Source organism: Anser anser (genome assembly GCF_964211835.1).
Source record: "Anser anser genome assembly, chromosome: Z".
Taxonomy (NCBI): Eukaryota; Metazoa; Chordata; class Aves; order Anseriformes; family Anatidae; genus Anser; species Anser anser.
The window spans coordinates 33774498-33800283 of NC_139723.1; the positions used below are offsets into that span (position 1 = coordinate 33774498).

The 25786-nt window shown below is 45.6% G+C and overlaps 2 protein-coding genes and 1 long non-coding RNA gene across 5 annotated transcripts in view; 1 reads left to right on the top strand and 2 right to left on the bottom strand.

The window, feature by feature from the left end:
- LOC310889713 (E3 ubiquitin-protein ligase KCMF1) overlaps positions 1–1181 on the bottom strand; it is a 54638-nt gene extending 53457 nt beyond the window's left edge. Inside the window, exon 1 of one of the 2 annotated variants that reach the window (XM_083817602.1) lies at positions 262–739. In XM_083817602.1, coding sequence (XP_083673728.1) covers positions 262–277 — 16 coding nt within the window. In that variant the 5' untranslated portion in view covers positions 278–739. Of the gene's footprint in view, positions 1–261 lie in introns of both variants that reach the window. The other variant, XM_083817604.1, reaches the window with a different exon arrangement.
- LOC310889716 lies at positions 978–11513 on the top strand. Of its 2 annotated transcripts, XR_014576725.1 has the most exons (4): positions 978–1116; positions 1207–2724; positions 4015–4198; positions 4704–11513. It is a non-coding gene; the product is annotated as an uncharacterized lncRNA (long non-coding RNA). The 2 variants fall into 2 exon arrangements; XR_014576724.1 differs by having other exon boundaries at positions 1207–4198.
- Positions 11514–13408: 1895 nt separating this feature from the next.
- Positions 13409–24211, bottom strand: FNTA (farnesyltransferase, CAAX box, subunit alpha). The gene is made up of 9 exons (XM_083817606.1): positions 24028–24211; positions 23623–23708; positions 22897–23011; positions 21957–22061; positions 18494–18620; positions 17930–18078; positions 16255–16317; positions 15554–15725; positions 13409–14067 (listed from the first exon to the last, which is right to left on the bottom strand). Exons 1-9 carry the CDS (start codon positions 24156–24158, stop codon positions 13939–13941), a joined length of 1077 nt encoding a protein of 358 aa, XP_083673732.1. The 5' UTR covers positions 24159–24211; the 3' UTR covers positions 13409–13938.
- Positions 24212–25786: the final 1575 nt, after the last annotated feature.

The window sequence follows — 25786 nt, forward strand, 5'->3', positions numbered from 1 at the left end:
GAGCGGCGGGGCCCCGGTCAGGCCGCGCGGGGCCCGCTCCCTGCCGGCGGCCGCCTGCCGCCCCCCCCCCCCCGCCGCCCATGACACTGCAGAGCGCGGCCGGGCCGCCGCCCTCCGCCGCAGCCGGGGCCTCTCTTCCGCCGCCGCCGGCTCCGCGGGCCCCCTCCCGGCGGCGGCGGTGGCGGCGCCATGATGGTCCGCCCGGCGGGGCGTAGCGCCAGGCCGAGCCCCGGGCCCCGCCGCCCCCGCCGCGCCGCTCACCTTCATGTCGGGACATCCTAGTCCGGAGGCGGCGGCCCAGGCCCGTCCCGGGGCTCCCGCGGGCTGCTCGGGCGCCGCTGCGGCCTGGCCCCCCCCCGCCGAAGCCGCCGCCGCCGCCGCCGCCGCTGCACGCACGGAGCCCCGGTGCGAGAGGAGAGGGGCCGAGGGCAGGGCCGAAAGGGGGCCAAAATATGAGAGGCGGCGAGCAGCCGGCCTCCTCCTCCTCCTCCTCCTCTTCCTCCCTCCCTCGCTCGCCCTGCGGGGGGCGGATCCGGCGGCGGCGGCTTCCCGGGCGCCGTGACACGGTGACTCCGGGCCCCGCCGGCCCCTGGCGCCGCCTCCCTCCGTCCCTCCTTCCCTTCCCTTCGCTTCCCGTCCCTTCCCTTCCTTTCCTTTCCCTTCCCTTCCCTCCCGCTCCGCCCGCTGCCGCAGCAACGGCGGCGGCGGGGCTGCCGGAGCGCCGCCGGCCCCTTCCTCTCCTGCTCTGGGAGGAAGAGGAAATGCAGGCTCCAGCGGGGCGCTCGGCGCCGCCCAGGCCCTCCCGGCGCGGATCACGGGGGGAAAAAAAGAGGAAAAAAAAAAAAAAGAAAAAAAAAAAAGGGGTCCTGCCGGGACGGGACGGGACACGGGGAGCCCGGCCCGCGGGCGGTGAGGGATCGGGGCCCGGCGGTGGAGGGGCCTGGCGGCTGAGGGGCTCGGTGCGGCCCCGGGGGTGAGGCTGCCAGACCCGGCCTGGCTTGGGGAAGAGCATCCATCGGCTTTTTATTAAAAGAAACGTTAAAAAAGGGAGAACCAAGACCACCACATGTTCTCCAAGTCGCTTATTGTTGCTCATTCTGGACGTTTTGTGGAATGGTTTGTTGTGGACTGTGTGTCAGGCACTGCATCCTCCTCTTCCCCGTTATTGTTATATTTTATTTTATTTTCATCTTCTCTCTTTCTCAGGCCAGCAGAGTATTCCAGTATTCCTGCCAGAAGCATCCTCCTGTCACTCCCCAGCCCAGCGAAGGACACGGAGGCCCCACATGCCATCCATCACCAAAGTCCGGACAAGGCTCGGTTTCTCCGCGCAGAGAGAACTTTCTGTCCCGTCACGCTTGCTTTCTGTCCTGCCGTGAAAGCGGTCGGTCTTCAAACAAGTAAAAACTCGTGACGTGGCTGTGCTCCTTCCTGGTTCAGATGTACATTGGGTATATCAAGTATCCTGCTGCCATGCTGCCTGTCTCACCAATTTCCTGTTCTTCCCCCAAATTTCTTTCTGAACAGCACAGTCTCTCCTTCTCAATCCGTGCTACTTCCACCTGCTTTCATTTTACTCTGCATTTTCATCTCCTACCCTGCTCCTAACCCCACTCTATCTTTTAACTCTACAACCCCAACACCTCCATATTTTTCACTACCTTCCCTTCTTCCTGCTAAAGGCTTTAAGTTCAATTCCCTCTTTGCTCTCTCCTCCCCAGTCACCATTCCGTGAATAAATTTACAATCTACCCCCAGTTTCCCCGCTGCACCCCACATTGTGCCACAGGCCCTGTGTACCTGCCCTGATCCTGCAATCCCTGTACATTCCTGGTGGTGAAGTACCTCTATAGTCTGTTTTGAAGGCCAGGAGGGCCTACAATCCAGAAAGCCAAGCACCGAGCTGCAAAGAAAGGCTGAAGCGAACAGTAAGTGCTGAAAGGAGAAAATGCCAGCCTCATTCCCTGCATCACCCCCATGCCAATTGTGTGATGCCTCCACTTCTCCCCCTGACGTGTTTGTACACACTTCTCCCCCTGTACTCTGCCTACTTGCTTCACTTCTATTACTCCCTTGCCTGAGTGCAGCTTGATAACCACAGTGCCTACTGAGAGTGTAACCCAGATCCATCCTGCCTGAAAAGATGTGGGCATCTTCATGAGAAGCGAACAATACCTTTGTATGGAGAAACCGAGTGACATTTTGGCTGAAGAGAGTCAATGGCTTCACAGCTTCTGCAAGCAGGGCAAGAGTCAACGGCCTTGCAATGTTTGCAAGAAACACCACAGATGAAACAAAGCTGACGAGAAATCTGCAAATGTCATAGAACTCCCTACAAAAGAGTGAAAGGGGCACCTCCAAGGCCGTGCAGGGGCGAAGCTGTCCCTGTCTGTCCACCTTTTCACAGCAGCCGTGCACAGAGTGGGGCAATGGGTCACGTGTCCCACTACTGTATTTTAGCACCAGCATTTTTAAATGCAAGCAGCAATTGTCTCACCACGGTGGAAAGTGCAGACCATCAGCTGCTCTTAGCTGATGCTACCCTTCAGTTTCTAGAAGAGCTCTGGAGCAAGTTGTCATGCAAGATGCTAACTCTGCTGGCTGGCAATATCTTGTCCCCTTGCCCCACCCTGAGCACTCTGCTGCCGTTTTGACCCATGTTCAGCTTTATCCTTTTACTGGTAGACTCACCTTCAAGATGAGGAGCTCCTTTCCACGCATCTGGTAAAACACAAACTGCAAATAAGGCTTTTTGGGGCACCCAGAAGATTCGGACTCAGTTCTTGGTCTTGCAAGACCTTGGGCTACTCACCTCATCTCTCCACGCTTCAGTTACAAATTGGCTTAATAACCCTTCCTGTCCCTGTTAAGCGTTATTCACATGAAAGTCCCCTGAATGCCCATGTTAGTCCTACACATGTTGGGGAGCTCCCCAGCAAACAACTTCTCTGAAACAATCCTGGAGCCTGTGGCAGACAAGCAGAATTATTTATTCTATATAACAGTAATTATATACTGCTTTCTTGCCTTAATGCCAGTATCTATACTAAATGAGGCAGGATGGGTAAAAGCCTTGACACTCTTGGAATCACATTATAATATGCTAGCATGTGCAACAGTACTTAAAAAAGGTACCTGCTTATATCCTTCGGTGGGGATTTTGCTGATTATCTGCCCTGCAAAAGTAGCAAATACGGTAAAGGTTAAGGCACCCATGCTTCCACAGATGAGCATGTGACAACTCCAGCCGGGTAAGGACAGAGGCACCTATCAGACAATCTGAAGGTCCTTTACAAGGTCATGGCCACCAGTCAAAAATATTCTTACCACCTCTGCATTAACTCGGTAGTTAATAACCTATACTGCCCTTGTTTTGAGCAGCATTTTTCTTCAAATCCGTGCATTGTTACTCCACAGGTAGAGTAAGAAAGAGAGATTTTATTGAGGTTTACAAAGTTCTCATGGAGATGGATCCCTCTGTCCCTGAGGGAAGAGCCTACCATAATCAGGTTTCTCATTCTTTCTCTCCCATGTGGCAGAATAATCTATAGGTGAGGCTCGGTGTAGGGCCGCAAGGAAAAAAATGTCGACATGAGCGTTTTCCTTTTGGGTAAATGCAAGCTGAGAGATGAAAATTTACTTACCCAAGGTCACTCAAGGTCAGAGGCAGGCAAGGGATTAGAGACCCAGATCTCAGAACTAATTAGGCCACTGTATAAGCCACAGTGAGAACAAGGAAGAAAAAACATGACTTTTCCCAACATGATACCGTAATACGACAAAATTTGTACCCGAAAGCAGCAGAACCCTGTGAAATAGGGAGGAGGTGCTTTTGTAGCCGTGTGCGTTTCCTCTCCCTGCCACAGCAGGAGAGCTCAGTACCTGGAGAGGAGCAGGACAAGCGCAGATAATGAACTGAGTTCAGTCATCCTAGAGGTGACGTAAGTGATAAAACCATTAGGTTAGGAGCCGCTTTGTCCATTAATCTACGTGAAATCTTTCACCCCTTTGCAGGCTACTTGAAGTGATGGTTTTGCTCGTATCAGTGCTATTCCCACCAGACTACAGCCACGTGAATATGTGGTCTCCTCAACACTTTGCTTGGGCTTATTAGCGAGGCTGAGCATCCTACTGCATGAAACACTGAAACCTCGTTGTCTTCATTAATCTGCTCGATGATTCCGCTTCACGTCCGGAGGTAAGATGCGCTGTCATCAGAGCAGTCTGTAACTTACATAAATCTGTTGGCTGGATGAGTCCAGTCGTCGTAAGACAAATATGGCACTGTGACTGCTCACACACTCAAGTGAACCTTATACACGGGTGCACACCAGGGTCTCCCACTACACTTTCCCTTCTAACTGCTGCTGTCCTGCCTCCTCTCGCTCAGTCGTCGTTCGATGTGATGTAGAGCTGCTTGCTGGCTGTGTTCAGCAAGCTCCGTGAGGAAAGCTTTTAAACCGAAACAGAGGAAAGCAGCCTTGCTATTTTCTGATTTATAAGGAAAAACCTGAAAGAAGTTTGCCTACCAACCTTACTCTGTTTTGTTTTGGATCCTGTGCCAAGGACAGCTGTTCTGCCATCATAACGGACCAGAAGACACAACGATTCTGGGATTCCTGTGGATGGATGCTAGACAGGAAATGGTATTTCCACATAAATACTGCTTGTAAACGTAATCCTCTTTCCTTCCAAATACCCAGGCCTACTGATGGTGTCGTGCAGTCCAGCCTGAAGCACCCAAAGCACTGAGGATCAGCACAAACAAACTTGGAGTCACCAGGAAAATCAGACGGCTTTGCTTGTTGGTGTCCTTTGGAGTACAAGCATTCCGCTGAAAGAGATATCCCACTGGGCTTGACGTGTCACCAGAGTCATCCCTCCTCTGGGGAGTTTATTGGGTGTTGGGGCTAAACTGAACTGAGCACAACCACGTGTGCCATAAGATGCTCATCACCAGTTTAAACTTCTATTAGAAATCCTCTTTTCTGAAGGTTGGACACTGCTGGGATGCGCAGTGTCATCTGGCGGCACCCCTGTGTTTGCATACATGTACCCTGAAATCACTGCCTTCTCCCCAGCCCGTCTGTAACAGATGTTGCATGCTCCCAAAACCTCTTTGGAAGCCAGACAGATGTCGTGGGGAATTTAAGCTGATCAGCACTCGCACACAGTCAGACATAAGCAAGCAGGCATTGCACAGAGTGCTAGAACTGTGTTGCTCTTTTCCTTACACCAGCAAATGTACCCAGACTCCAGGAAAAAAAAAAAAAAAAAAAAAAAAAAAGCAGGAACTCTTTTGCTGTTCTCCTCACTGTTCCAGAACGTTCTAATTTGGAGTCACCTTTCAGAGGTTATTCCAGATCTGTCCTTCACTAACGAGAGCTTTCTTCGTTTCTTCAGTTTCTGACGCTGGTTAAGACACCAGGTGTTGATACAAAGGTTACGGTGACCCTACTACCTCATTTTCTTCTGCTTTTCTGGCCAACGCTTCATGAAGAGTTTGAGCCAAAGCAAACACTGAAAATTCATCAAGTCATTCTGTCCTCTTACAGAACTATTTCTCACTGATTGCATACCAGCACCAGTGCCTTGTCATGGCATGGTTCCAGCAGGCACACTGTTCTTACAGGACCTGAAGTCGCATGGTATGAAGAAATAGAAACAGCTCTTAAAAATTCTCCGAATTCCAGCTCTGCTCCCTGTCCGAAGAGGACAAAGAAAAAAAATAATTTACCATTTCTCAGAGTTATAATGACTGTTCCTTTGGAGGTTACCACTGAACCAACCAGTATTCATCCACTTGATAACCACATATGTTGCTGTTTTGACTCCATTCCATGGGAATGAATCAGAAGCAGAGAATCTCAAGCGCTGTTCCAGCAAGGAGGAGATACCCGGGTGTATCCTGTTTACTTACAAAGCCCTGTTTCAATGAGCAGGAGGAAGCAAACAAAACAATATCTGCTCATCATTACAAACAGTTCTTCCTCTCATTCTCAGCTATATTGTATGCACATGTTTCTCAGAGCCTTGCTACAACACTGCTGCTGGCTATGAGCTCGGCTTTTGTGGCTCTCTGATCTTCTTCTCAACGTTTCTTCCCTGCTGTCCCCCACCTCTTTCAAAATGACATCCACTCTTGGGCGGGTTCCCTGGGAGTTCAAAGCACCGAGTGGCCCTATCTGGCCTTTTTGAGTCATGCTCTGTGCCTGTTCTTGTGGTTGGATGCCGTTTGATACCAGAGACAAGCTGCTCCTTGCGAAGGATAGTGGTTAATCTCAGATCTATGTTTCTTTTCAGTAAAATTTAAGCCAACTGCTACCTTATGCAGTGCACTGAATTTGCTGGGGCGGGGGGTGTTCTGAGTACGCCAGGGGGTTTAAAACATGGAAAAACATATTGTTCCTGCTGGAAAGAGCCCATACTATAAGGTGATATCAGAAAGCTGGCAGCATGGGGTATAAAACCCAGGGTAAGGGGGTCATGTCCTGGCCATGGATACGGTATAGCAATCCTGCAACACAAGGGGCTATATCTCATCTTTCCCTTCCTCATCTCTCCCTATAAATTTTAGCCTGAATACCTCAGTCATGTGCAGGGCCATCAATGCGTTAGCAATTAGAAAAATAAATGAGAAAGTCAGTACAGCCTGACCTGGAGGGAAAGCACTGCTCTTACTGAAAATGCACAGAACTGCTGGGTGTGCTAGGCAGCTTTGTCTGGCTCTGCAGCAGGCGCCTCTGCTGAAACCATTTGCTGTAATATTTTTAGCCGTTATTAGTGATGCATGAGTAGTAATTTCAGATTGCCCCAGACCCAATCATCCCTCATCTTCTTCTTTCTTCTGCAAGGACACAAGAGAAAATGTCAGCAGAGGGACTTAGGTGTGCCTGGGAGACCACTAATGACAATTAGAACTCACACACTTTTGGGGGTTTTGTCCAGACATCTCCTTCTAATAAAAACTGAGGTCTTATTTAAAACAGATCTCTCTCATTCAGTTGCACTCTCAATATCAGAAGCCAATCAGTTTTCTATTCTCAATTTACAAGTTTTTGTTTTTCAGTTAAAGAATGATCAACATTACATTTGAAAATGTGCTTTTAAAAATGCATGTTTCGGGTTCTTCTTTGCCCATTTAAAATACTGAACACTCAATTTAATGAAGCTTTCAGCAGAGCTCAGCCTTTGTGGACTAGACCTGCATAAAGGACTGAGCAAGGTGGTTGGCACTGCCTCTAACCAGCAGCAGAGAGCTGGCAAGGTGCTGCAAAGGGTTACTGTGACTGAGAGCCCTTCGCACCTGCTGTGCACATGGGCTACAGGTTGGCACCCGAAAGTGGTCATTTTGGCTCAATTTGCAGTAGAGAAACTGCCAATGCAAGAGGCAGTTAGTAGAGCCAGAGAACACCTCACACGATGATGTACAGAGGCAGTGTATTTTCATTATCGTTTAGTAAGGCCATGAGCAAACTCACATTCAAGGTGTAGCTGTAAGCTGTAGCGGGAACAGGTGTATGTAATCACCTTGAGTCTGAAAAGAGAAGAAGGTTTTCTATCTGCCATCTTGTTCTGTGACTGGCTTTGCCAGAAGGGATAGGAAAGGGCTTGTGCATCAACAGTGTGAGTACAGACCCCTTTTCCTTTTCTATTCCACCTCCTAAAGCTTCTTGGTAGCGGCCCAAGTACTTTTTTGAGCTTTTTTATTGAATCTGCTGGAGAGACGACTTACACAACAGACAGGACAGATTAGGAAGACAACAAACTACTTGGAAAAAAAAAAAAAAAAAGAACAAGAATTCGAGAAGTCTAGACACTGCAAGACCTCTTCTGTAATAGCAAGATCCTTGCTCACAAGCAGTACAGATGTAGCAGCATTTCACTTGCAGAAGCACCAGAGCCAGCTTTACAGGTGGGCGTGGGTGAGAGTAGCGTGTCCTGGCAGATCAGTGCCTACACACATAGGAAGCAGTCGCACCTGAGCAGCCCGGCATTCTCCAGCTGGCTAGGTGGCAGTCATGCACGGCATCCCCTCATCCATGTAAAACCCCTCACTGTGGTGGTGGCAGCTCACAAGACTCAGTTTTGACAAACATATGGGTAAGGAACGAGGGTGTGTCTTTGCCCTGCTTCACTGAGGTCCTTGGTTGTGCTTCCTGACAAGCAGGGACCCACAACAGCACCCTCAGTTTCTTCAGCAGCCCCAAGATGTCCCTTGACTTGCAAGAAGCAGGGGCAGACCCTCTGCCTTCAACCACCGTTAACAAAAACAGCTGGCAATGCCCATCCTTCTGTTGCAGAGGGACTAAAGAAACTTGCCATAATAAGGACAATAAGACAAAACTTCCCAGCTTTTGAAGGTGCTTGAAAATGTGACTCTGACTGTAGGCATGTGTACAGAAGTTGCCAACTGACCACAAAACCCACCCTCCAAGCAGAGGGGCTTAGTCACCCAGTTATTTTGGAACACCAGGAGTCAACAGAGTCCAAATCCGGCATCAGCTCTCCGCTGTCAGGGGCAGCAAGGAAATCCTCTGCATCACTTCAGTTAATTAAAAATTGGTCTCCAATTAACACCGCCGCTTTTTACCGAAGATGACCACAGGGCCTTTGCCAGAGTACTCGTGCTTAAGCCCTCTGCGGTACCGTGCATTCACTGGCCGAGCAGCTGCTCTCCCGTGCTTAACGAGCAGGTGTGCAATCCGATCCGCCGCACGGAGAAACAGGGGGGTCCCTGTCACACCTCTTCCTGCCTGCACGCAGCCGGCGACCGTAAGCTCAGGGTGAATTTCACACTGCCACCTAGCGACTAAGGCCGCCTTTCCCCGCTGCACACCCAGCAGAAAAAGGAAGCGGCAAGGATTTTGACTTCCCAAAGCTAAAATATTACAAGCGCTCATGCCCCATGGCTTCCTGAGGAACAGTGATGGGTGACTTGTGATGGAGCACAAAGCATCTCAGCTGAACGGATTTTGCATAGGACAGTCTACATAGACACCTAGGCATCCTAAAGTGCTATTACCATCTAAATCTAGTAAAACTTTTTCCTTTCCTTTCCTTTCCTTTCCTTTCCTTTCCTTTCCTTTCCTTTCCTTTCCTTTCCTTTCCTTTCCTTTCCTTTCCTTTCCTTTCCTTTCCTTTCCTTTCCTTTCCTTTCCTTTCCTTTCCTTTCCTTTCCTTTCCTTTCTTCCTTCTTCTTCCTTCCTTTCCTTTTCTTCCTTCCTTCCTTCTTCTTTCTTTCTTTTTCTTTTTCTTTTTCTTTTTCTTTTTCTTTTTCTTTTTCTTTTTCTTTTTCTTTTTCTTTTTCTTTTTCTTTTTCTTTTTCTTTTTCTTTTTCTTTTTCTTTTTTCCTTTTCCTTTCTCTTTCCTTCTTCTTCTTCTTCTTCTTCTTTCTTTCTTTCTTTCTTTCTTCTCAAGAGCAGGCACAAGGAGGCACAGAATCTGTAGAACTGTCCCTCTCACAGCAGTGTCAACATCATCATTTCTTGTCCAGAAATAGACTCCTTATTTTCAAAACGTCTTGTGTCTGAAGGACTTTATGTTTTTAAGCCAACTGATGCACTGAAATGAAAAGATACTAAGCAGAGAAGAAACAAATAGAGAATATGAGCGTATCACTTTTACAGTGTGACTTCTGCTGGGTACAGACCATCCTTATTTGAACATTCCACCATTTGATAACCTATTGTGGAAACAAACAGCTGGTTGTCTACAGATTTCCATTCTCTACTTCAGAGATTTCATCTGCTGTTCATCTGCCTTGAATGGACACCTATATAGACTGTACTTATCTAAACGTACACAGAGTCCTTTAAGATAGCAATGTTATTCATGACCTGCATCATACAGACCAGTACAAACTGCCCAGGATTCTGGGAAAGACCTGTTATGGAACAGAAGTGATATAGATGTTAGGTTCAAATGCAATTTTGTACCCTTTGCTGTTAGAATGTGTTGTACCCAAAGCCTGCCAGTACAGCCTTGCAGGGAGACGAAGTATTTTCAAACTGAGGTTCTTAAGAGATATGGTCATTTACAATAAAAACTAAGCACTGCGGGATATTTAATATGTCTGGAATAAAAGTAAAAAGCTGTACTGCCACATTTGCAGGATTGCCAAAACTCAGCCAAACATTGGCTTACTCAAGTTTTCCAAAACAACCTATGCTAAGCAGAAGATATACTAGGGAAACCTGCTGCCACCCAGACAGATGCAGGGGAATCACCAACAAAACCAGAGACTTAAATGGAAACTGCAAAGCCTTATCCCAGAATGCCAACGATTGCACGAGACACAGATGTTCAGGAAAGGCCATGGGCTCAGCTGAGGAACATTCTTCACTGAGCTGCACCCACCAGGCTGTATCTGTGACAACATCTGCGACATGTGGCTCAAGGCGTTAATAAAGATATTCTCTCTTCATTCACATGCACGAGGCAGAAAAACTGCAGCTGCAGTGTCTCCACTGCCTATTTGAATCTGCACATAGTCAAGTCACACCAGCATTTGCAAAGCCTTTGTGTGATCCCACACCATCACATCACATTGTTTCTTTACCCCTTTGTTCTAAAAGCCGCAGCAGCTTTAAACCTTTTTGCACCCTCGTAGGGGCACAGCTCTCCACAAGCCCATTGTCTTCACTGCGCTCTATGAATCGCCCGCTAGTGCTTGGACAGAAGTGTTTCGCATGGCTGGACTGATTAGAAACCTTACTGCTTCCCTGCTGGAGAAGAATATTGCTCCCACAGAAGATCCAGCAGAACAGAGTGCTCCTAATCTGTCTCAGCACAGCTAGACAGCAACTGATAAAAGTGTTTTGTGCTAGTTGAGGTGGCTTTGTGCTGAATAGATTAGGAAGGAATTGCACACTGTTTTGTCAGCCAAATTGCACAGACAATAAGATGCAAGTCTGTGAGAGATTCGACAGATAGGCACAGCTAGACCTAGGCAATAATAACATCAGCCTCTGACAAAAGCAGGCATAGGAAATTATTTCACGTGCTTTAATAGTTCTCCGTATTTCACTTGAGGTTCCAATAACACAGACTTACAAGGGATAGTTGTACCAATAATTTTTTTCCATTGACACAGCTCTTCAGTAGTAAAATTCAGTACGCAAGAGTCACACTGCTACATACAATCAGTTACAACGGTAAGTTTTCTTGTACAGGATAAAGCGGTTTTGTTTTTCCTGATCACAGCAGTCAGTAGCAACGCCGATTGGTTAGTCGTCTAACACTTCCTACTGTAAGATCCTGCTCTGTATAGCTTATATACTTTGTCAAGCACTCACTTCTATGACAAAGATCCTGCCTCAGACATTTTAAAGGCTTGGTAGCTGCAGTTGCAAGCTGGCTGGGCAGCCTGTCATTTTCACAGCTTTGACAGCTCAGTATTTCTGAATGTGGTTGGCTACAATAGGACCAAGGTGTCTTTTGAAAAGAATTTTAGAGCTGCCTTACACTTGGAATGAGAATAAACACAAACATTAGAATGAAAAAAAAAAAAACACACCAAACATTTCTGCTAAATGCACTGCCTTGTTACTTTTTTTCTTTTTTTTTTTAACTGGACTCTCGCCTGGTCTCTTAGCACTTGCATGATTTGTTTAATCATGTGCTTTTTACTTGAGCCAAGATTTTTTTTCTGTTACAGTACATTTTTGGAGTGCATATCTGTTTATTCCTCTTTTGGTAAAATTAGCTATTGGAGAAGAGGATACTTGCTTGTATAACTACTATAAAACCCTGTTAACGTTGTCACCAGATAATGACAGCTCACTGAGTACTTCTAGAAATCATCTTCGTGAATGAGAAGGCCAGAAGTTGACCACATCATAAGATTAAACAATCTGAGAGACCTGCCAGAGCACCCCACTGTACTGACAGAGAAGCACAATAATGGCTGTATCTAAGCTCTTTTGTCAGACACAAGAGGTCACGTGTGGAAACACTGTCCCAGCAGACACAGTTCATCATCCTACATTAGATTAATTATTCTGTCTGAACCTCATGCTGGTGTCTAAAAAGAATCCTCTGCCTTACTCATTATCAAACTGTGTTTATAAAAACTGTGGGAACTTAGTAACATCATATACAGAGACAAAACTAATTCTCTGTTCCCTCTTGATTGATGATGTTTATTTTAATGGTTGCATTTGTGTTGCACCTCTGTGAGCTTTCTTGACTGTTAATGGCAAATACATTACTTTGCCGTGAAGTCATTGAACATACTTCTGCCTAAGTAGTATTACAAACTTAGCGTAGTTTCTGTTAGGAACAATTTATCTGAGTAGAAACATACATTTTTTGTTTTATGCTCGAACTTCAACTGTGGTAAAAAAAATATATACACAGTAGATAAATCTCCAGAAGTCTGAAGCTCATGTTCACTTTTAACATTCATGTGTCATGATAAAAATGCTTTCTCTACTTCTGGAAAAGTGGCAAGACATTAGAAGTAGTATATGGATTGTATGTACTAACTCAGTTCCCTGTGAATAGTTTTAAATCTGAAGAATACATAGAATCAACATATTTCAAGCTTCTGAAATAATCTCCGCTATTGTTTAATTATGGCAGCAGCTCTTAACAGTTAGTATCACAAAGACTGTTCATATCATGGAATAAATACTATTACTTGTTCCTTGTATGATAATTTGCAAGAAAATACTGGGTATCAGACAAGCACATTATGCTAAGAACAAAGTTTACAACAGTCATTTACTGAAAACAGGGTAGGTAGGTATAGCTTCTGTACAGGTATACACCTCCTTTGCAGTTCTGTATTTCAGGTATCTTGCATCTTTCACAACTGCAAGGAAAAGTATTTTTTGTCTGAATGGAAAAGACATGAAAAAACTACAGAAACAACAAGGTCACGGCATTTAATGCAGAGGTCTGCAATAAGTGTTCCTTCCCTTCCAGCCGAGTAAAGATACATAGCATAACCATTTAGCTACAACCACTTCTGATGCATGACTTCAGACTTCTCTGATTACAAAGGATGAAAACAAAAACCACCTACCGCCACCACATACACACACCCAAAAAAAACAAAAAACAACAAAACAACAAATCACCCACCCACAACCAACCAAAAACAAAAAACACAAAAATTTCAGATTTTCACTTGTCTGCACAGAACTTCATGAAAAACTAAGCAAATCTTTGGGTCCCCAAACCATTCTACACGACTGTGCAGACAAGAATTCAAGGATACCTTGAATATATCTAGCATATTTAAAAGTATTGTAGTAAGAATACACCAGAGCAAAAGACACATAGAAGCAACAGAGTCCAGTGTACCTAAAGGGGATATTCTATTTTTATCTCTGCTAGCATCTGAGAAGAACAATAACATCCAAAGATAAAAAAAAAATCACTAAAAATTTCAGACGAACGCTTTAAGTTATCTTTTTTTATTCAAAATGACGGTGTTAGTTGCATGCAATAGCACATGCTGCCAATGCTGCACAGCTGCACCCACAAGAGGCAACTAGAGCACCTACCTGCACTGATCTGAAGCAGGTTACTTTATACCATCTACACCTAGTGTTACTTGCAGTCATTGCTGCAGCACCTGATATGGCTGTTAGGAACACCATGTGGATAAGCCTAGATGTGAGAAATTGGTTTAGTGCTTTATAAATAGCACATATAGCTTTATATATTTCCTATTATGAAATAAATCCTCTATTTGGTACCTTTAAATAATTAAGCCTTAATTACATTTCTCTGCTGCACCCAGAGCTATCTATCACCAGTAGCAGCGGTGGCCCAAGAGACTATACTGCGCTCTGCACTTCTCCTTCATTGCAGCAATACATCTTTGGCCAGGGAAATACTACGCTGGCTTTTACACTAGTCGATGTCCTCTACTTAGTACTCTTTTACAACAGGTTGAGAGCTTAACACTGCTTCTTCCAAGTTCAGTTACTGCTGCTTGTCTGTCAGCGTGCTCTGTTCAGTGCCGGAGCTGTGCTTGTTCTTAAGGGACCTTCCAATGTATCTCCAGTACTCCTTTCGGATGGTGTCTTTTTCTTTAGCCAGAATTTCACAGAGCTAAGAAAGAAAATTGAGAGACTGCAGTGTTATACCAAAAGCTTAATTATCTTTATAAAATACAATCAAAGGATGGGTCAGCCAGTGTTACAGATACTTTTTAGCAATACTGTTTTATTCACAAGGGTTTTTTGTTTGTTTTTGCAGAAGTACAATGACTTCAAATTGATGCCAGCTCCAAAGAGCAGTTAATCAGCCTGGCGGTGAACAAAAATCTCCAGTCCTATTTCGGTTGCTACTGCTTCCTGTCACTCCTTTCTGTGCCTATGGCTTGCATCTATAATAGTATTCAGCCTACCGCATGATACAGTGTCCCTTGACAAAACTGTAGGCTATAGATCACTTGATTCAAACAAAAGAAGGAACACTGTACTTTTGATTCTCCAGTACTCCAGATGAGCTGACAGGAGATATTTCGTTGGTTTTCCTCTCAGCAGACTCTCCTGAAAGGGTTCTCAATTCAAGTCAGTGACCCCCTCCCACAACTTGTTAGAGCTGGTGCTATACAGGTACATGTTCTGACTTTTGTTTTATTCTCATCTGGGTGAACAGCTGGGTCAACCCCACTCACAGGACATGATGTATAAAATATATATGGTGTGAACACTACCCACAAACACTCTGGTCAATTCCCTTACTGTGCAGATGACATTGTCTTTTTTAGTGAAAGAAAGTGCAGAAATAGCAGCTTCAATGCCTGAATATATGAAGAAACCAAACTTAGTGAAATAGTATTAAGGGACATGAATCTGGGAGGTACAGCTACATTTATTTAGACTCCGGTCTTGGAACACAACAACGGAAAATTGTTGAGATAGAACGATGTTGGAACACAGAGACTCCAGGCAAGAACTGCAGCTCTAATCACAATGAGTTCCAATCTGTCCCAAAGTGAGTGAAAAAAGTGAGTGAAAAAATTTTTCATATAAAAAACTACACTGCGAGCCACTGGATTCCCCAAATATGAAGCAAGGGAGATAAACAACATTGCTAGAAGTCATTTATTCCCTGTGAGGAATGGTGCCCAACACTCCTTACCGACATTCCTAGCATCTGCTGTTTTAAGCTAATTCCATCATTTGTCTTAGAAATAACTAAGAAGTGAAAAGGGAGCTTGAGCATCCAATCAAATACAGACAGTATGAGAACAAAATTCCCTAACCTACAGATTAAAAAGAAAGAGTTTATGCTACAAAGCTAGCATTGGAAACTCCTCTTATTCAAACATTTATCTTCTTCAGCAGGTGGTATTAGAAACCTTCCTTTACTACCTGGTGAAGAAAAATTACAGTGATTTAGTAACTGGTGTGTTACTATTTATAGATAAATAAACAAGACCCTTGTGATTATTTCATGTCCAATTCTTTGCAGTGCTGCTGTGATTAACAAGTGACCCGTTTGATTTACAAAAACTAATTTTGTCTGAATATAAAATGAGAGCAATAGACAGCAACCCCGAAAGCAAACCCAAGCTCTCCAAATGTACCTCTAATGCCTTGTTTAGCGTTTCTTCCTTGTTATCACACTGGTTTTCAAGCATATCTTCATAGATGTCCACGAGAAAGGCAATCAGATAGGGCGAGCTGTGGCTGGGCTGTAAACTCAACAGTTGTTCTAGCAGATTTGGATACTGAGAAAGACCACGATCCTGCAGAATCCTGGAACAGAGGCCAACACACTTCAAACATAATGCAAGGATGCAAGGATATCTGCTGTGAAGAATTATGGTTTAGTTACAACTCCTTTACTTGAAGATCAGTTTTGAAATAAAGGAACAAATACGAGCAAGGCAGTAAGTAGGCAGTGTAATTATAATGCAGCAATAATATAGCTTAATGTTGTAGTAAGCTAGTATACTTATGCCCAGCTCAACAGAAAGTACACTGAAAGCATGCTTGTTACTTTCTACTCTATGCTCTGGAGCCAGTAAAAGTACAGGTCTACTCTTCAGAAGTCCTTGCAATCCTCCTACAGGAACTAGAGGACCAGAAACTTAATAGAAAGATAGAGAGAAATTATGTATCACACCCTTGCAGAGGTTTTGCCTGTGGGTTTAAGCACAGAATCCTAGAATGAATAGCAACAAGCTTTTTCCGGTGAAGACCTAGGCACAAGGCATGAGGAGTCATACAGTTTATGGCACCTTCCTTTCATAGAAACTCTCTTTCCAACACAAAGGATGCTCACCCTTTTAAATAGTTCCAAGCACTCTCATTATGTGGTACTGCTGTGATCATCTCAAGAGTGTATCTGTGAGAAAAAGAAAACAGGTCATGTATGCAGACACTAACAATTCTGTTAGAAATTGCCTGAATGTGCTCAGATACTCCTAAGCACATCCCTCCAGTCTGTATTTCAGAATCTTTTCGCAGATCACCTCAGCTAGTTTACAGATCAAAAATGTCTCGCAATATAATCACCACAGGCCTCAAAGAGGCAGATATTACTGGAACTGTTTTAAATTCTGAAGTGTTTCCATTTGTTGTATTTTATACATTAACAAAACAGCTCTCAAAATAATGAGTGTTAATGCTAAGAAACAACATGATATACTCTCCTGGTATGCTAAATGACTAACTTGTGTCTTTATGTTCATCAAGTCTGAATTCAAATGACAAGGGGCTGAAGAAACCCACAGTGAGATATTTTAATATCACTGGATATTGGTTCTGTACCTATTTGCACAACTTCCGTTAAGAGGCTAGGTCTAAGCAAGCCCCACAGAAAGGGGCAGCCTGAGCCCTCAGCTCAGAGCCTTCTGGTGCAGGTTCTGTTAGAATAGCAGTTAGGTAACTCCGCTACAAACAAAGCAAGAATAGGCACTGGCCATACAGTGGAAAAGCCATGTTTCGTCTTCACAAAACAGCCTCTACCTACTGCCTTTTCCACAGCACTGCCAGGTGTTCAGCTGACTTCTAGAGACAGCAGACATTGATAAACAGTTCTATAAGCACTACTGAAAAAAAAACCAACAACAACATATATTTTGTATATATATATATATATTTATCTATATATACAAACATTTTCTTTTTTCTTTTTTTTTTTTAAACACTTCTGCAGTCACTACCACAAGGACTGAGTTTATCAAGCAACAAGCAGCCCAACTACTGTTCTATAAAGACACTTGGGAAGTCTTAATCTTAGATAGTCTGATTCTTAAGATGATATCCAATTAAGATTATCTTGGTCATAATATCACCTTGTTATACCATCATGTTATGTATCAAAGGAGGAGGGCAGCTCTAACTTTCACAGAGAAAAGGTTAGGTCTGGAAACATCCAAACCTAAGTTATGGAAAGGGTTCAGACTCATTAATTTGCAAGAATGTCATAAACTGGAAAAGAAGTAAAATTTACATTGGTTTTCTAAGACAACCATGAAAGGTGGTGGAAGGTGGGATCCTCTATCAATGACATACCAATTGACCTATTCACAGCCTCAGTACTTCTTCTAAAGAATAACTCAAAAAAAAACCAAAAAACACTACTTGTTCTCATTGCTTCCTCACTTTGTCACCTGCCAGTGTCACAGGTTTTCTGCAGGTTGATCCACTATAGCGAGTTGACTATAAAAAGCTAAGTTTTGCGCTCACAGTGAAGAGCAAGGTAGGAAGACACATTCACGAGAATAGCCTGTCAAGGTTAAGGACAGCCTGCCACCTGACAAGTCAGTGGCACTAAACACGTCTACATGTGCACTAACAATTGATCTACCGTCTGTGAGAGGAAGCCCAAATGCTACTTTAAAACAAAACAAAAAAAAAAAATCCATGCCCACAACTGTCAAGGCCTGTCAAGGTATTCATTCACTTGCATATAATGGAGAATGCTTAATGTGGGAATGAACAGTATTACTAACTGGACTTCTCTGTCTAGGACTGCTGGATCATCATAGCCAGTGGTGTTGAAAATTACAAAGTATCTTTGGTTCCAAACAGAGTTGTTTCTGACATCCTCCCTCAGAAGTTGGTCTACATATTCCAGTTCGTTGTCCCATAACTTGAACTCCTACAAAAAGGGAAGGAAGAGAGAAAACCACAATGAAAAGGTTTTATTTTTTAAAACACATTCTACTTCATACTAAGCTCTCTGAACGTTAGATACAAGGACTTTTTAAAAGAAATCAACACAAAATTCAAAGAAAAGTAAGGAAGAGTGTACAAAGAACTTGCTATGTTATTCAGTTACACACAATGCTATTAGCTCATCATTGAATTCACACAAATAAAAGGAAGCAGCTGGTAGCAGATATTTTTGAGCTTGTTTGCTAAAAGCTAGGTGATATCTGAACTCTACCACCTACTAAAATGCAATTGTTTTTTCCTTCAGCTTTAAGAAACAAAGTGCAGAATGCATTTAAGATGTAAAACTGCACAAGGTGAGCAGGTTATTTAGAGAATAAGCAATTCAATGTATACAATACCTGAATAACCCATTGTCTGTGTTGCCAAGCATGGTAATTTTTGGCATCCTGGTTAAGAATGTCAGCTATGAACTCAAGCTCTTGGGATGGATCCTGCAGCCACTCTACCAGCACTCGTCTATGATGCCTGATGACAAGAATAGGAAGCTATTTTTAGGATAGTCAAGAATTTGTGTGAATGTGTGGTCTGGATTAAAGCGGCATTTAACATCTGTACTACATACATCAAGAAGTGCTAGGTAAAAGAAATACACCAAAACATTTCACTTGTCTCTGAGAAATACACAATGCAAACTTACACCATCACAAATTCTATATAATTAATACTTTAACTACACATACTCACGGGTCAATCACATCCTTTTAGACAAGTTGTGTTTATCTGAAGTACCATGTTCACACTTTAATACTCATTCATGGACAAAATCTTCAGCAAAATTAATTTTTCTCACGCTACATCATTTTTCCAGTAATAACAACATGGTAGGATGGCTCCCATGACCGGAGTGTTGAAATGGGAGGAGACTAGGAGGAGAGGGCTCTCTACATCAACAACCAGCTGGACTGCATGGAGCTCTGTTGGGGGACAGGTGAGGAGCCGACGGAGTATATGGGTTAGGATTAAAGGGAGGACAGGGCTAGGTGACATCGGGGTCTGCTGCAACCTACCTGGCCAGAAAGAGCAAGCGGATGAGGCCCTCTACAGAGGGATAGGTGCAGCCTTATGCTCACAAGCCCTGGTTCTCACTGGGGTACTTTAACCAACCCAGTAGCTGTCGGAAGGACACCACAGCAGGACAAAAACAGTTGAGAAGGTTTTGGAATACTTTGATGATTATTTCCACCTCCAAGTGGTAGAGGAGCCTATGAAAAGAGGTGCTGTGATGGACTTCTTTCTCATCAACGAGGAAGGGCTTGTTTGGAATGCAAAGGTCAAAGGCAGCCTTGGCTGCAGTGACCAGGAAACAGTGGAATTCAAGATCCTTAGGGCAGCAAGGAGAGCGCGCTCACAAACACGGACTTCAGGAGAGCAGACTTTGGCCTTTTCAAGAATCTACTTAGTAGAGTGCCAAGGGATAAGGCCCTGGAGGGAAGAGGGGCACAAGAAACCTGGTGAGTACTGAAGGATCGCCTCCTCCAACCTCAGGAGCGATGCATCCCAACAAAGGAGAAGTAGAGCAAAAATGCCAGGAGGCCTGCACGGATAAATAAGCAAGGAACTCCTGACCAACCTCAAACACACAAACACAGCCTACAGAGGATGGAGGTAAAGACAGGTATCCTGGGGGGAAAACAGAAACACTGTCCAAGGTTCCAGGGGCAGAGGTAAGAAAGCTAAAGCCCAACTGGAATTGAGTCTGGTTAGGGATGTCAAAGGCAACAAGAAAGGATTCTGCAAGTCCACCAGTGACAAACAGAAGAGGAGGGAAGCACAGGCCCTCAGATGAACGAAAGGAGAGACCTGGTTATGGGGCAGTGAAAAGGCTGAGGTACTGAATGTTGCCTTTGCCTCAGCCTTTACCAGCAGGGCTGGCATTTGGCAATTGCTGGTCCCAGAGGCCAGGCTGGAAGCAAGGAGGACGTACCTCTGGTGGGAGACGATCCGGTTGGGGAACACGTGAGCAAACTAGGGGCACATAAGTCTGCGTGCCCTGATGGGATACACCCACGGGTGCTGAGGGAGCTGGCAGATGTCACTGTGAGGCCACTTTCCAAAATCTTTGCTCACTTGTGGCAAGTGGGAGAAGTGCCTGGAGACTGGAGGAGAGCAAGCGTCACTCCTGTCTTGCAGGAGGACCTGGGGAACTACAGGCTGGTTGGTCAGCCTCAGAGTCACCTCTGGGAAGGGGACTGAATTCTGGAAAGCATTCTCAGACACGTGAAGGAGAAGAAAATCACCAGCAGTCATCAGCATGGATTTGCCAAGGGGAAGTCAGGCCTGTCCCACATGACAAGCTTCTATAACGCCACAACCAACCCCATGAATGAGGGAGGAGCAGTGGGTGTTGCCTTCCTGGACTTGCATAAGGCCTTTTGACACCGCCCTGCTCGTAAGATCCTCAAAGACAAGCTGCTGAAGTATGGACTGGGTGAGCAAACAGTGGGGTGGGTTGAAAACTGCCTGAATGATTAGAGCCAGAGGGTGGCAAGCAGTGGTGCAAGGGCTGGTTGGAGGCCAGTGATGAGTGGAGAACCCCAGGGGTCACTGCTGGGTCCAGCCCTGATTAACATCTCCAGGAATGATCTGGATGATGGGGCAGCGTACCCACAGCACGGCTGCAGATGACACAGAACTAGGGGAGTGGTTGACTCACCAGAAGGCTTTGCTGCCATCCAGACCTTGACAGGCTGGAGAGGTGGGCTGCCAGGAACCCCATGAAATTCAGCAAGGGGAAGTGAAAAGTCCTGCACCTGGGGGAGAACAGCCCCAGGCACCAGGACACATTGGGGCTGCCCAGCAGGAAAGCAGCTCTGCAGAAAGGCCCTGGGGGTCCCAGTGGACACCAAGTTGAACGTGAGCCAGCAATGTGTCCTAGCTGCAGAGAAGGCTAACGGTGTCTTGGGCTGCATCAGGCAAAGTACTGCCTGCAGGTGGTGGGAGGTGATCCTGCCTTCCTCCTCAGCACTGGTGAGGCCACACCTGGAGCGCTGTGTCCAGCTGTGGGCTCCCCCATACAAGAGAGGCCAGTGGAGGGCCACCAGGATGATCAAGGCACTGTAGCACCTCTCCCCTCCTATGAGGAAAGACTGAGAGCTGGGGCTCTTCAGTCTAGGGAAGGGGAAGCTCAGAGGGGGTCTTGCCAATACCTGAAGGGAGGGCAGAAAGAGGACGGAGCCAGGCTGCTTTCAGTGGTGCCCAGCGCCAGGACAAGAGGCAATGGGCACAAACTGGAGCACAGGAGGTTCCATCCGAACATCAGGAAGCACTTCTGTGCTATACAGATGACTGACACAGGCTGCCCAGGGAGGTTGTGAAGTCTCCCTCTTTGGGCATGGTCCTAAGCAACGTGCTGATGACCTCCAGAGGGCCCTTCCAACCTTAACCATTCAGTAGTCCTGTAACACTGCTCTTTTCTTTATTTCCCCTCACTTGAGAAAAACCCTATGATAGGTAAGTGAATTCCAAGAGCCACTAAAAGAAAAAAAAATATTTTTCTCATGTATTTTGCCTTTTCATCAGTCATTATTGTTCTGTCACTTATTTTGACAGCTTAAAAATTTAAGTTAAAAGAAAACGACCTTTTTATCATATAATAATAATTGAGATTAGAACAAAGTGCTAAAGAGGACTTTGGCTGTGACAGTGATGCAACTCCATCTTACTCCTCTGCTTCTGGCACTGTATTACACACAGGGAACAACTCTTAAGAACCTTTAGTATCAATTAGCACAATTTATTCTACAGAATTAAAAAAAAGATCTGTAGAAACTTTAAGAACTGAAAAGAAAATGTGGTTTTTACCAGACTTGGTAGTTCTTTGGTTGGTCTTCAATAATAGCTGTAATGTACTTAAGTTCCTCATAAAGATCCTTTCCTAAGGACTGCAGGAGGACCCTCCGGAAATGCCTGTACAAAAATCAAGCATTCAGACACTGCAGCAGACTTTCCTAGAATTCATAAAAGAGCGTTTCTTTGCAGTTCTTCAGACAGATACTGAGCCTAAAAGAAGTGCAAAGAACTAAGCCACATATCCAGTCCTACTAAAGGTCATTCAATTACTGAACAGCAGACAGCTGGAATATGACTGGTTATAACAACATGTTATCTAAAATCACAGCAATCCTAGGTTTCAGGTCAACCTCTGTCTACCCACACTAATTTCATCACTGCAGAATCCATGGCTTTGTACTTGAAATAATGTAAGCTTTCTGATTCTATGCAAGATAGTGGGCGTAACAGGGGTATTTACTGGCATTCATGAGTTAAAAAGCCCTGCTTTGAGTATTAGAAATTCACTGCTTATTCACCATATACGTATTAACCAGAGAGATTTTTTAAAATGCACTATTTAGTATTATACAGCTATCCAGCACTGAAGCAGTAACTACCATACTTCCATGCCTCTTCTTGAAGTTACCTGAAGGAATCTTCACCATTTTGCCAAGGTCACGTTGTTTAAAATTAAATCACTTACCTAGTGAAATTCTTTTTATAGCTAATCCTGACTTTGCTCGGTAACATCCTCAAAACACAATGAATGAATACCAGTGAATCAAAACTAGACACGGAAAATAGTGAACATGGGCTTTCTTTAGAAGCTCAGTGGGAGTGTACAGTATTCCCCCGCATAAACTCAGCTAGTTGTGCCCCAATTATACTAACAAATTGTTTGAGATGTAAGAGGCTGGCAATCAACTGACAACAGAAATAATCTTGGGTAATAATCTTAGTGATCACTTACCATACCGTGTAGTTTGCAGCATTTAACTCAATGGCATCTGCTGTTAGCTTGAAAGCTCTTTCACTTCTCTCATCCCGCTGCAGAACAGCCCGGAAGTAATCATAGACATCTCGAACTAGATAGATAAGAGCATCTTACCCAACAGTACGAGAAAATGGCCTGACTAAGGGGTAAGGTTAATGACCCCCATAGAGTTACTTCCTACAACTCCTTAAAATGATAGCTACATACTGATACGATATGCCTGTTGATTGAAGCCTCTAATGACACTGGTATACTGAAAAGCTGCGAGAGTATCTTAAAACACACTATCTGAAAAATACCCAAAACAATCTGCTTTATGGTGCTTAGTCACACTATTCCCCCAGATGCAGTAATTTCATGCATGTCTCTTCTATATGTGGGTTAGAAATGCCTTACTGTGTGAACCACACTGTCTGCTACAGTCCTTGAGCTGCACGATTTTAAAATAAAATTTTGCCTATTGACACCTGATGTAAAGACTCAACTTCAGAGATGCCCGTTGAAAACATCACGTGCAGCTGCCTTCACATGTGAGATACTAACCACTTTCTTTTTACCTGGACAGGTCCTCTAGCAAATATATTATCTGAAACATGGAAACGTGTTACCTGGAACTAGTGTTGCTTTAACAGTGCTAAGGACAGATAAAAATTTAATCCCCTTATGTTTTCCCTGAAGAAAATACATACATTTACAACTTACACTTTTCACTGTAGATGATCTGAACCACGGGATTCGGCCCGTCGTTCTGAGGAACCGGTTCAACGTCTGCCCACTCCTTCCTGTCCCTGTAAACAAACTTAATTTACTTCCCTGTCCCTTTTGAGCCACACAGGGCCCCAGGCGGGCTGCAGGCGCAGCGGCGGCTCCCAGGGACCCTCTTTCGGGTTTGTTTCGGTGCCGGCACGTTGGGCGCCGGCCGGGAGCACCCGCTTCCCTCCGGGCCTCGCCTTCCTCCCCCCTCACCCCCCCCCCCCCCTCCTCCTCCTCAGCATCTTCCTCATCCTCCTCCTCCCCCCCCCAGCGCCCCACAGGTGAGGCACCGCCGCCAACCGTCACGGAGCGGAGAGGGGCGCCCCATCCCGTCCCGTCCCGTCCCTGCCGCACCTGTAGAGCACGTAACCGGCATCTTCGCCCTCCTCGTCCTCCAGCAGCTGCCCGAAGCCGCCGCCCTCCGCCTCGCCGCCGGGCTCCCCCTCGGCCTGCAGCTCGGCTGCCGCCATCCCCTCGGCCGCCATGGCGCCGCCGCCGGAAGGGGAGGGAAGGGGGGAGCGGGGACGGCGCCACAGCGCCCCCTGGCGCCGCGGGGAGGGGGCACATGCGCCGTGCGGCTGGGCGGGAGGATGGAGTCATCCCGTCAGGCGCATCCCGCTGGGGGCGCCGGGAGGCTGGGTGTTAAAGCACTGGCACGGCTGTAATCGACAGTGTTCACCAAGGGTCTGCGTTCCTATTACCTACGCAATGCTTTGTTTGGGCTGATATAAATATAAATCTGAACGACAAGAAGTGAAGGAAAAAGAGGCACTTCACAATCCAGCAGTAGTTCTTATTCCTACGGGGTCCTGCCCTAACACCAGTATAACTAGCGATAAAACCAGAGGCAGTGGCCCCAAGTTGCGCCAGGGGAGGTTCAGTTTGGAAATGAGGAGACATTTCTTCTCAGAAAGAGCAGCCAGGCACTGGGACGGGCTGCCCAGGGAGGTGGTGGAGTCACCATCCCTGGGGGTGTTCAAGGACAGGCTGGACGTGGTGCTTAGGGACATGGTTTAGTGGGTAACACTGGTGGTAAAGGGATGGAGCAGATGATCTTGGAGGTCTCTTCCAACCCTAATGATTCTGTGATTCTATGATTTTATGATCGGGGTTTGCAGGTGCAAGGCGTGAGACCAAAATCACCGGAATAACCCCACAGTATTACACGGGAAAACTGCCACAGGGGCTCTGGAAAACACTGCTACAGCAGCTGGTGTGAAAAGTTACAGAGCTGCAGGTAGCAGATCCCTAGCATCACTGATGCTAAGGCATTTAGGTGCACCTCTACCAGCAATATTCCCCCCACCATGGAAACTCACAAAACGAAACCATTTTCGAGTTGGCCTTGTGACAGTTCAAGGTTGAGAAATTTGGTCTCTGTAAAAGGTGGTGTTGGAAGGAGGCCTTGAAACAGCCAGTTGTGACCAGTGGGTGAAACTGGGGAAGTCAGCAGATCCACTGAAGTGACGTTGGTCAGTGGGACAAAGCAGCTGGGGGAGATAGTCCTTAGGAAAAGCAGCTGACACGGTGTTACAGGTTTGCAATCCATGCCATGCTGAGATGCTTCAAAGAGGGGAGGGTTAAAAATCAGCAGAGCACAAGTGTAGCAAGGGCTGTGCATGTGTCTGCACCTCAGCAGTGCTGACAGGATGGTAGGAAATGATTCCACGTGTGGTGAAAAGGATTATAGTCTCAAAGTCTGAGGTGCCCAAGTTAAAAAGAGCTGTAGGTGTGTCCCTGGTTTTACAAAGATTTTACAGAAAGAAGAGTGGTGTCAGAACAACAAGAAAGGAATATAAAGACAGGGCTGGAAATCAAAACACAAGATCCAGGACAATGAAGAATTGGGCCCTCAGGTTCTTTTTGTGGCACTGAGCAGCTTTGTCTCCTTTAGGAAGTCACTTGACCTCTTGCCTTGCCTTGCCTTGCCTTGCCTTGCCTTGCCTTGCCTTGCCTTGCCTTGCCTTGCCTTGCCTTGCCTTGCCTTGCCTTGCCTTGCCTTGCCTTGCCTTGCCTTGCCTTGCCTTGCCTTGCCTTGCCTTGCCTTGCCTTCCCTTCCCTTCCCTTCCCTTCCCTTCCCTTCCCTTCCCTTCCCTTCCCTTCCCTTCCCTTC